The sequence below is a fragment of the Hordeum vulgare genome, chromosome 1H, assembly GCF_904849725.1.
Source record: "Hordeum vulgare subsp. vulgare chromosome 1H, MorexV3_pseudomolecules_assembly, whole genome shotgun sequence".
Lineage (NCBI taxonomy): Eukaryota > Viridiplantae > Streptophyta > Magnoliopsida > Poales > Poaceae > Hordeum > Hordeum vulgare.
In genome coordinates, this window is record NC_058518.1 from 8,588,097 (window position 1) to 8,600,642 (window position 12,546).

The 12,546-nt window shown below is 47.5% G+C and overlaps 1 protein-coding gene across 1 annotated transcript; it reads left to right on the forward strand.

Moving 5' to 3' along the window:
- The first annotated feature begins 585 nt into the window (after positions 1-585).
- On the forward strand, positions 586-9,840 carry LOC123395143 (ankyrin repeat-containing protein ITN1-like). Its single transcript, XM_045090081.1, is given in 5 exon segments — positions 586-825; positions 908-1,562; positions 1,565-1,831; positions 8,140-8,255; positions 9,121-9,840. Coding segments are annotated over 5 exon segments (1,998 nt in total).
- Positions 9,841-12,546: the final 2,706 nt, after the last annotated feature.

A 12,546-nucleotide genomic window follows, 5' to 3' on the forward strand; every position in this document is an offset into this window, starting at 1 on the left:
CTCAGCAGACATCGTCCCACGAGCCACGGTGACCGTACCCGTCAAGGCCACATCAGGCGCGTGGACCGCAGACGAAACCCTAAGGGACTCAAAGAACATCAGCTCCTGGTAGCATACACCATAGATAGTCACCCCAGGCATTGGTCCAATTGTAAGAGGACAGTACTGCGCCGTGCCATGCATGGACTTGAGACAGAACTCGCATAGATCCATCTTGCACTCAGACACAAAGTGACCAGTCTCTCCACAACGATAGCATGTCATCTTCTCTTTCTTATGAGCCCACTTGGAAGGTCGATCACCTCCGTCAACCCTCCCGTGCGAGCTGTTGATGTCCGCCACTCCAACCGGTCCAGGATCACCACCCTGAGGTTGCGCAACGGTATCCCGAGAGGCGTTACCAGAGGCGGCTGTCACATTAACTCCAGCAAGAGCACATACCGCCTCCATAGCTGCTCCAGACAACCCCGGTGCGTCCGCAGGTGTAGACACCGGTGCCCTAGTCGCGGCCGCCTCCGTGGGCTTAGGAGGAGGTTCGACGCCTCTCGTATAATCACGTGGCCTTCTGCCACCTCCACGACCCCCATGATAATTCCTGAAAGCTGGCCGGTTACGCTGCACAGGACCGGTCGCCCCCTCCATAAACAGACCAGGTGGACCCTTGAACTCGGCACGACCAGCACCCGTGGAGGACGAACCTGTGTGTATTCCAGCGCCATAAGCATTGTACCCATCGTCACCCCACCGTCCGCGCGAGCCATTGCGTCCATCTGCCTGCGGATGACCTCGTCCGCCTCCGGCGTCGCCGCGTCCACGAGCCGCTGGGTGATTCTCCCCACTACCAGGACCTGCAGCCCCTGTCACCGACTCACCGGCAGTCTAGCATGGTGATGGTTGGCCGCTAAAGGTGACTGGTAGCAAGAATTCCCTCAGGTGTAAGGATACGACCCCGTCGTCCATAAATCCCCTGCTCCTAGCATCGGCGTGCCTTGGCTCCTCGGCAGCACTACATTTCCTTTTTGAAAGGGAAGACAAACATGAGCTACCAATGTTGATGCCTACTCAAGTATTTCTTGACTTGCTAGTTAGATGCACCCTTGATAGAAGCAGTAGAAGAGGATTGACCGATGTGGAAGCTGGTGTTGATCAACATGTTTTGCCATCAGTACCATTCCATGGCATAGATGATGGCATTGATCATCTTGAATTGCCTACAGTAGCTTCTCTTGGCATAGAAGATGCCGCAGATCAGCCTCCTTTGCATGAAGCAGCTTTCAACATAAACGTACAAGATGGTGTCGATCAACCTGCTTTGCTAGCAGCAGCATGGCTTCTCAAGGGTGTCACTGCTAGGGGGGACACCGCACTACACGCGGTTGCAAGCCATGGACACAACCCGGAATTCTTGAAGTGTGTTAGCATCATTGATGAGAGGGACAGAGACCTACTTTGTGCGATAAATAACAAGGGCGACACACCCTTGCATTGTGCTGCCAGATCTGGCAGGCCACAAATGGTTTCTCATCTCACACTGAACTAGCTCAAAATCGCAATAGCCTGCAAAAACTCTTGAGGATGGAGAACAAGCTTATGGAGACGGCCTTGCATGATGCTGTCCGCATTGGAAATGAACATATTGTGAAGATTCTACTGAAGGCCGATCCTAACTTGGCTAATTATCCTAATGAAAGCACTTCACCATTGTACCTAGCAATTTTACTAGAAAGGAATGGAATTGCATGGACACTATACAATATGAGTGATGGGAATCTGTCGTATCAAGGATCGCATGGGAAGAATGTGCTGCATGCTGCGGTTCTTCAAGGCACGGGTATGAATCCTCCATTTCTGAAGTCTGTTACTCAAAATTACCAATGAATTGTAGATGCATAAAGTGTCTGAAACCTATAAATCTAATGGTTGTCTACAAATTTTCTGAACATTTTTGTTGCATGCACATTTGTTTATTTTCATCATAAGAGGGAAGAGGCTTTATGAAACTTCTGCTAGAGGGTGGAACATAGCATGTGGGGAAATATGCCCCTACATATATTTAGTTATACTTCATCACATTTTTATTAACTACTCCCTCAGTTTCTAAATATAAATCATTTTAGAGATTTTACCAGGAGACTACATACGGAGCAAAATGAGTGAATCTACATTTTAAAGTATGTCTATATACATCCATATGTAGTCCCGTGGTGAAACCTCTAAAAAGACTTATACTCCCTCCGTTTTTAAATCTTTTAAGAGATTTCACCATGGACTACATATGGATCAAAATAAGTGAATGTACATTCTAAAATATGTTTATATACATCTGTATGTTGTTTATATAGTAGAATTTCTTAAATGACTTATATTTAGGTACGGGGGAGTATTTAGGAACGAAGGAGTATTTAAAGTGAATGTCTCAAATTGCTATTACCAGTTACTAGTGGATCAAATCGATAGAAAAATAGAGATATTCGTCACACCACAACTGTTTGATTATCACAATTTTGGGTAAACAGATTACAACTATTATATCATAATAATTCTATCTAAAAAAATAATAACCGATAGATAACCATGGGTCTGAACTATAACTCGCTTGGATCCAAGTCTATTAGCCAAAAATGTTGTGTATACTCCAATACGAAAGAAAAAGAGCTGGCCCATCCCTAACTTAATTGAATACAAACCCTAAGATAACTTTCCTTGAGGAGTGTCGTGGGGATTACAAAAATATAAAACCATTTTCATAATGATTTGAACTAGCTTCCATGTCGCACACGTGTGCGGCTCCGGGGCGACCACGCCTCTACCAAAGAAAACCTAACCACCAGGCTTCCCTCGGCGGCAGCGGCTGCACCCTGGCCGTCGAAGGCGGTGAGGGCGAGGATGGCGCACCCCTGTTCTTCTTCTTCATGCCGAGAGGACGAGCTGATGGGTCGCGCACAGTTTGACGCGGTACCCGATCCGGCGAGGCGGCAGGTTCTTGCGGTGGTGGAGCGGCGCATCGGGGCGGTGGCGCGGCTGGCTGTGGTCTGTGTCCGATTGGGCCGGGGCTGCGGCGCCCGTGCGGCCGTCTCGTGCTTGTCTCCGCCGCAATGTGGCTCGTCGTGGCTCTTGCGGGCATGGCAGCCAGGGTCGCCTTCGTTCTACCAGCCTCTTCCGGTGGGACGGGCGGCCGGTGAAGGCAGATAGCGTGGGGGCTGTTGGCCAGGTATCGATTCTAGGGGGTCTGACCCTGCGGAGTTTCGGCACGGCTGTCGACCACCTTGATCTGGCCGTCGACGAGTTCCAATATTCTTTTCAGTGATCTCCGCAGTCTGGCACAGGATGCTACTGGAGATCTAGAGAGGAATCGATGTGGTCGTGCGCACCCTTCCGGGGCGCGGTTTGAAGCTTCGTTTACCGTACGGTGATATGGGACATAGATCTCCATGGATCTAACAGAGTTGGAGAAAGTCATGGTGGTTGCGATTGATGGTTGGTTGGTTGTGTTGATGACGACGCGACACATGTTCTTCCTGTGTGTCGGGTGCGCCGCGACTCACAACAGCAGCCTGGGCAGGCGGGGGTAGCAACACATGTGGACTCCATCTTTGGTGGTGCTCGTCGAGTACTGAGCCTTGATTTCCAGGCTGAAAACCCAAGGTCTCGCCTTCATTTGTTGTACCTCGCAATGGCCATGTTAAAGGCATTGTTTTGGAAACTCGTTCTTTCTCTAGAGTGAAAACCCCAGATCTTGATCGGGTGACGACAACGCTTGTGCATTGTTTCTTTTTTGAAGACGTTGCTTTTGGAGAGCCTAGATTATAGTACTAATGATATATTCGGTGATGGTTAGAGTGTTCCTGTTGCGCGGTGTTGAACACCGCGACGGGGTCTTTGTTTTTATTTTCTCTCTTGTTTATTTTGTTCTTCGTTGTGTGCACCCTGATGTCTTTGGATATCCTGTTGGTGTAGAGGTTGAGTGTAATTGGTATCTTTACGATATTAATATATTTCCTTTATAAAAAAATGATTGAAACAAGCTAGAGACTTTTCTCATCGTATAAACTTTATGCCTAGATAACCATGCACATGTTTATGAGATAGATTTGCACAATTAACCTGGAAACATTACTAAGCTATCTACAAAATGCACATGTCAAATCTATAAAATGACTGTACTATCACTAATAACGGAATGTACCATTGATACAAACATTGAGTCATTCGGTTCACTTGAATGATCGAAACATACTAAAGCGGACACAATCCACCCGACCTCCTCTGGCGCTCCCCCCTCCTCCCTCTCTCGCCGCCGCTAGAGGGCTCGGTCGGGTGAAACCCTGCCGGTACCGGCGCCAGCGGAGAGACCTCGTCTCCTCGCATGGGGCTCTTGGCGCGGGTCGAGACTTCTTCGAGTAGAGCGTGACAGCACGGCGTCGGGGCCAGGTCAGTGGTGTGGCGGGCGTCGCTGTGGAGGTGCGGCCCTGGCCTGCTTTGGCAGCTGCCGCGGTCGTCCTAATCTGGCTTCAGGGGCTGCGGGTCGGGGGCGGCTACCCCTGCTGTGGCCTTCTGCTGGTGGGTGTGGTGACGTGACAACTGGTGAGCTCCCTCTTCCTCCTGCCAATGGCTGCTGGGCGGGGCAAGGGGGCGCAACGGTGGGTGCCCGGTAAGACCAATGATCTGGTCCTCGTGGTTGGCAGGCGGCTCGGGGTGATGGCTTGGGCATTGCCGCCGATGGTGGTGGCTGCGTGGGGTGAGATGCGACGGCGTGGTGGCCGCTTACGGTCGTGTGTTGGAAGGTCGGCTACGACAGTGGCTGGCTTAATTATCCCGATGTCGGCCCGTCTGTAGGCGGCTTGTGTCGGCCTTCGATCCCTCTCCTCGTCGTCCGGGCACTACTTTCGTCGGAGGGCTCGCCATCTCCCAGCTGCGGTTCATCGCTTGTCTCGCGTCCGGGGCCGCTGGACCGAGTTCGTCTCGTGCCCGGCAGCAGGACCATTCCTTTCTCGTGACCGGCGGCAGGACCAAGCTCGGTTCATGCCCGGGACTGCAGGACGGAGTGATGGAGGCCAGCTTTTGGCCGACCTATTGGGTCTCGACGCTGGGGGCCGCCCAGGGGAGCGAAAAGAGGGACATTTCCGTTCATCTCTTTGGTTGGAGTAGCGGCGAGTCTCGGGAGAGGTGGTGTCAACGTCTTGGATGTCGGGCCGGCGGCCCTGGTGGTGGTAGCGCAGTACTCATGCGTAGAGCACGTGGCTCGGTGTTGCCCGGTGGTCATGGTCGGGTGGACGGCATATGGTAGCCGGGGTGTGACATTCGGTAGCGGTGTGTGTTGGCCGCGGTGAAAACATGTGCTATCTTCAGACGGACCGGCGGCGGCGACGCTCGTTCCCTTCGTGAAGGCGTTGGTCGTGTTGCTACAGGGAAAACTCTAGTCTTCGGATCGGGTGATGGCGGTGTTCCAATGTCGCTTCCTTCCTGACGGCAACGTCTTCGGGTACACGGTTCTTCGTATGGGGTTGCATCTCTTTGGGTGTGTTTGGTTGCCTGAGTGGCTTTAGCCTGCATTGCACGAGGGATACTGGATGAGCATGGCCTGGTTGGGTTGATGCAAGGATGAGCTAAGATGTGTGTTTGGTGAATTGTATGATATGGATGCACGAGAGATGTTAGATAGAACATATGTTGTTTGGTACGCTGCAGCCGAGAGGAGATGCCAGTGGTAGAGACTCGACGGCGGCGGACCGGACGACCGGTGGCGTGGCGAGATCCGACGAGCTCCTCTGCAGGCGCACGTGCACGCATTAATGGCAGGGTTCGGCGGCAGCGGACTGGACGACCGACGGCGTGGTGAGCTCCGACGAGCTCCTCTCGAGGCGCACGTGCGCGCGGTAATGTCAGAGTTCGGTGGCGGCGGACCGGACGATTGGCGGCATGGTGAGCTTGACGAGCTCCTCTGCATGCGCATATTCGCGCGGTAATGGCAAAGTTTGGCGGTGGCGGACCGGACGACTGGCGGCGGCGGCGGCGAACCAGACGACCGGCGGCGGCGACGGACCGGTCTGACGAGTTGTATGCGAGAGGATTCAGACGACGACTATGACAGCGGCATCGGTGGGTTATGTGCTCGATAGAAAGAAGGGGGAAAGGAAAATACGTGATGCAAGCGCGGGCTTGGCTCTGAGATACGCCCGATTCCTACGTATCCGCGAGCCTGGCTCGGAGGCCTCTTTTGCATCTGTCGGGCTAGGCTGAGAAGGCCGTCCAGACCACCAAACGCGCTCGATTTTGCATGCCAGGTGCGACCCGGGAAACCAAACACGCCCTTTGTGTTCGGGATAATGATGTTGCGCTCAGCATCTAAGTATCCTGTTTAGGATGTGTGTGTTGTGGTGGAGTGCGTTTGTACCTGACTGTTGTTGATTATTGCTTTATATATAAAAAGCGAATGAAAATCTTTTTTTAATAAACATATTAAAGCTAAATAATGGTTATGTGCATCGTAATGATGCAAAGGTCAGGGATGGATCTCATTTTATAAAAAGGAAAGGGTTAAAGCTAATCAGCGAACTGAGCAAGTTCCAATTTTTTTAGCAATAAGGTCCTTTATTTTCCGGATGTTCTGGTGATGTATCATAAACTGATAAACTCAATATTGGTATTTTAAATTTGCGCTGGACGTTTGGGGATTTATATATGAATATAGTTGCGTGTACTTATTATTAAAAAATGAAATATTATCTTGACAATTTGTTACCATGAGAATTGCGAATGTGTGTCCAAACAAGAAATATATTTGAAGCCGTCATGACGTACCGAAACCTACAACCAATGCAGCAAACCTAAAGCGTATACCACATACACATGTTTTAGAAGCCGTCATTATTATCAAACCGTTGACTCATCTTTAGAAAAAAGATCTGCATCGTTCAAGTCCGGCCATCCGTCGACATCATCATGGCCCCAGCAACACCACCTCCCTGCGGGCAAACTGTTAAACACGTCGCGGTCGGTGGTGGTACACTACAGCATCATACTGCCAAGTACGAACAGCTGACATAGTTTGAAGTCTATGAAAGACATGTCATGCATAGCACTTGTCGAACAGACATGACAAGGCGTAGCATCTATCGGTCAAGCATGACTTGACATCTCCACTGAGGCTCCGTGCTAGTTAAAGTCGCTCTACCTCTTGCCTTAGTCTTCCAGCGTTGTTTCACAAACAATGCTTTCAAGAGAGAAACCACACCACAATGTCGTATCGTCCGATCTGGAAGACCAAACTCTAGGGTTTCCCCGGAGCAGCACGAGTGGGTCGACAATACTTACACGACGTTGTATTCATCAAGATAACAACGTAGAATGCCGCCATCGTCCGCTGTCGACTCTGTTTTCACCGGCAACTATGTCTTCCTGATTCGTAACCGGGACTGGTTAACGGATCTCAAGATCCGACCACACAGCCTCAGCCGACCACCACCGACAAAGGAGATGACCATCAGATCCACCGTCGCATGGAGCAGGGCACACTGGTCGGCATTGATCGGAGGTCACACCCGCATGCAACCGCCCCTCCACTAGGCCCTCCACCCGGCCCTCCATGGCGCTCCTCCACGCCGCCGCTACGAAGCCGTACTGGACGACGTAGCCGCCTCCTAAGGCCGTGCCTAGAGCCGCCTCCCTGGATCCGATCTCGGTCAGCCGCCGCGTCTCGCTGCGGACCAATCTCGGTTGCACAACCCCACACACGGGCAAGGGAGGAGGACCTCCGCCACCGCCGTCCACCCGCCCCGGGCTTAGCCCGGCGTCGTCCTTCGGGAGGAAAGGAAGCGAGGAGATATGGACTCAGGCGGCTAGGGTTGGGAGGACCTCCCGTGTCGTCCGAGAAGGAACGACGCGGGGGCTGATTGATCCTTCACATGGAGACATGTAAAAGGCTATAGGACTATTATTTTCAATCACCTAATGTGAATTCCAAAATCTATTTTTCAAACAATTTCAAAGACTAAAGACGACATCATCAGATTTGCTAAGTTCATTGTGCTAGTTTAAAAAAAAGAGACAATTTCGTCAACACTTATCTTGTATTTAATGACATATATGTCATGTCGTTTCACTTATCTTAGATTAACAAACAAAATATTGCTTTTCCAGCGATGACAAAATGTGTGTTAACTTGGAATAATAGCCTTACCACTCATGGGGATAGAGATGGGAGCACACCTCTTCACCTGGCTTCATCCCTCCGGTGTTCCAACAGATTCCAGCAAGTATTAGAAGCTACTCCCTCCTTTCCGGTTTATAGGGCTTAAATCTGAAATCTCATCAATCAAGGTGAATTGTGAGTGGATGACACTAGTTTAAACTAGCCAATGAAATATTTCTCACATATTCAATTTCCAAGACAATAAATATAGCATCCTTTCTTTCATTAGACTTGCATGATGGATGTAGAAAACGATGCATGCATAGCCACTCATCTCCTTTTTCTAAACTCTATGAATTAAATATGGCGTGAGACTCAAAGCAGTTTAACTCACTTAGACTCAAAATGAGCCTAATATAATGGAAATCTGAAAATTTTGAGACGAGCCCTATAAACCAGAAAGAAGGGAGTAATCCAGCATCAGTGTTTCAGGCAGACAACAAGGGATTATTCCCCATACATGTCGCTGCGTTAGTGGGTTCAAAAGATAGCATAAGCATAATTCTTGAGAAGTTTCCTGGTACTGCAGGACTGTGCGCTGCTCAAGGACAGACATTCCTTCATGTTGCCGTTATGGAAAGAAGTCTGACCATCGTCTCCTTTGTTTGCCGAACTCCATCTTTAGCTTGGATTTTGAATATGCAAGACAATGATGGGAACACTGCATTGCATTTAGCTGTCCAAGCTGGGAAGCTCCGAATGTTCTCTTCTCTCTACGGGAATAAGGAGGTGCAATTAATTTGAAGTAATAACAATGGCCAAACTCCACTTGATCTATCCAGAAGCTCGCTTCCTACGGGGATGCATTACATGCAGGTAATATACCCTCATCTTCGTTATTCTTTCAAGGCTTGGCTGCTTCAAGCAAAACAAAATAATGCATGGCTCATATCTCCATATGGTTCTCAAATTCATGCTTGTTTTTTCAGAGCACCGACCAGAGGATACACATGGAGCTCGCATCGGTTGAAGGCAAACATAGTTTTCTTTGTAGGGATCAGATTTATGGAAAATATACTCAGCCAATTAATTCAAAGGACATGATCAGTGAAGAAGAGAAGGTGAAAGATGCAAGCCAAATGCTTGGCATTGGTTCAGTTTTAATAGCAACTGTTGCCTTCGGTGTAACTTTTGCTCTCCCTGGAGGTTACAGAGCGGATGACCATATAAATGGAGGCACACCAACACTCGTTGGGAGGTATACGTTGGACGCATTCATGATGGCAAACGCATTAGCCTTTATTTGCTCGTCAATAGCTACCATTGGTCTCATGTTCTCCGGATCTTCTATTGTTAAGTTGGTGAGCGGCCAAATCAACTTACGCACATCTGTGTTCTTCGTGTCAAGCTCGCTCACAAGTTTGGCTGCTGCTTTTGCACTGGGTGTGTACATGGTGCTAGCTCCGGTTGCTCATGATACTGCCATTGCGGTCTGTGCATTTACTCCACTTGCAGTGTTATACAAAAATGCTGAGTTCTTAGTGAAGTTGGGTATTCTCGCACGCCCATTGCGCCTTAGGGTGGGCCTAGCTCGTGCAATAAAGAAAATATCAATTATTATAATCATCACATTGTTGAAAGAACTTTGGCCCTTCATACTTATCTTTGCTTGGGCCGCAATTGCAAGAAAGCTACGGAACCACCGATAATATGAAAGCATCAAATGTGTGGGTATGTTATCGGTGTACCACAACTAAGTTTAAGTGATACAGTGTAAACCAGAAGATCGATGATACAACTAAATGTATGGTGTGTGTTTTTTTGGAGTTGTTGTATGCTGTTAATGAGCTTTGATTTGGCCAGTGTTAAGATTATGTCTTGCTTATCAAGACTGGTTGGTTGCACGCCTTATTTATTCAGTTACACTAGATATAAGTGTTGTGCATATTAACAACCTGAGCCTCACAACCTTGTATATCTTGTTGTTCACGGCTTTACCGTTCATGCCCCAACAGCATGCTACGGAGGCCTGGCACCAATTCAGGTGCGCCGAATCATTCTAATTCCCAGAATACTTTTTATAGAATCCACTACTATCTTGCACATAAGCTTATCACTGAACCCAAAAGCCTCTGCTCTGCTAGAAATTTACACTCTGGCTTCATATAGTACCGTATGCTGTCCCACAGAAGGTGCATTAATTGTCCTTTTCAGGATCAATAATTTCTCTTAAATTATAAATTTTGAGTGTATTTTTCTCATGCAGAAGTACCATTCTATACACATTTGTTTCTAGCTACACAATGTGAGTGAGTCCGTGATTGTGACGATAGTAAAATCTAGTGGATGGAAGCGATGCCAACCAGTTTAAAAGACAAGAAGAATGGACAACAACACATAATAACAGAGGAGAGTGTACCTCTCAAATTGCTTCACCTCCTGGACCAGAGAGCCTATGTTTTGTAAATTTTGACCATCAAGTTCAATCCCATGAATAAATGTAAAAAAACATACAGAATCTTTACTATTTTTATCAGAGGCAAACTGATCATAGAATCTCCATCAGAAGAACCTGACCACATAACTTCTAGAAGAAAAAAAGCATGTATCTACTAGCTTGATAGACCACTTAAAAACATTAAAAGAAAAGGCATATGCATCTTCAGAAAGTGAACCAAATTGGTGACAAAAAAACAAAAAAAAATTGAAAAGGAGGAAACGAGCCGCCGGCAACAAAAACAACAAAGTGGTACTGTACAACATAGACATAAGGTATTTATCACAACTGAATATCAAATGACTAGCCTATCAAATACTCCCTCCGTTCCAAAATAACTGTCTCAAGCTTAATACAAATTTGTACTAGAGCTAGTACAAAGTTGAGACACTTATTTTGAGACAGAGGGAGTATATTATCTATTCCAGAGAGTTACACTACTGCTCGCATCAAAAGGGAAACAAATAAACTACCATAGAGAACTTAATGAAATAGAGCATCATCACACAAATTTGAATGTAAAACAGAGCAATTAGCTGGTAACAAAAGTGGCCTAATTTTAACCCTCCTCACTGTAATTAGTCTATGCTTCTTTTTTTTTAGAAAAGGAGGCGTTGCCCCGGCCTCTGCATCGAGTGATGCATGCAGCCATTTTATTGATAACGCAAAATGGTCCGAGATAAAACTACAAGGTAGTCTTAGAAAAGAGAAAAAGAAGACAAAAGAAATTACACGGTGATCAGACCACTGAAAAGCCGACTACAACCCACAGATAAGCTGGCTAAGGACCAATCCTATTAGCATGCCGCCATCCATATCGGTTGAAGATAACCTGAGCTACCATCTCCCATCGGACACACCCAGTAACCAAAGGCTCCCTGGTTTCCACAGGAGTGAGTAAGGACCACGTGCGGATCAATCCGGTAGCCCTGAAGATGACCTGCAAAAAGTTAATGTGATGTAATCTGTTAAAAACTAGATCATTTCTGCAGTTCCATATTGTCCACAACAAGGCACAAGTTCCAACCCGAATTAGTTTGGCATAAAGTACATTAACCCCGTTTAGCCACGTCACAAATAACATACGAATGCTAGTAGGTGGGGTAATGTTAAAAGCAATTTGTAGTGAGCGCCATACTAATTTCGCCATAGGACAATCCAGAAAGAGGTGTTTAATCGACTCATTCGTTTGACAGAAGCTACATCTTTTATTTCCTTTCCAGTTTCTTTTAGCCAAGTTATCCTTAGTTAAAACAACTCCCTTGTGAACAAACCACATGAAGTTTTTTATCTTAAGGGGAACCTTGACCCTCCAAATATGTATGGACTTTGGAATGGACGACGTATTAATAATATGGTCGTACATTGATTTCACTGTAAAAATACCATTGGTGGTCAGCCTCCAACGAATGCTGTCCGGACAATCAGACAGGGAAATATCCATCAGTCTTCTGACTAGATGTAACCAACTTACCCATCTATTCCCGATCAAGGGTCTGCGAAATTGGATATTAAGAGGAGTATGCCGCAATACTGCCGCAACGGAAGTCTGTTTTCGTTGTGCAATATGATAAAGTTGCGGGTACTGTAAAGCCAAAGGCTGCTGTCCTAACCAAGTATCTTCCCAAAATCTAGTACTTTCACTGTTCCCAACGACGAATCTAGTCCTGTTGAAGAAAGCAGCCTTTGTCCTCATTAGACCCTTCCAAAAAGGGGAATCACCCGGTCGCGCAGTTACTTGGGCTATGGTTTTGTGCTGTAGATATTTGTTCTTTAGGATTTGACCCCACATCCCTTGTGATTCGACAGACAATCTGAATAACCACTTGCTAAGCAGACATTTGTTCTTGACCTCGAGATTTTCAATTCCCAAACCCCCCTGATCCTTGGGTCTACAAATAATATCCCATCTAGCAAG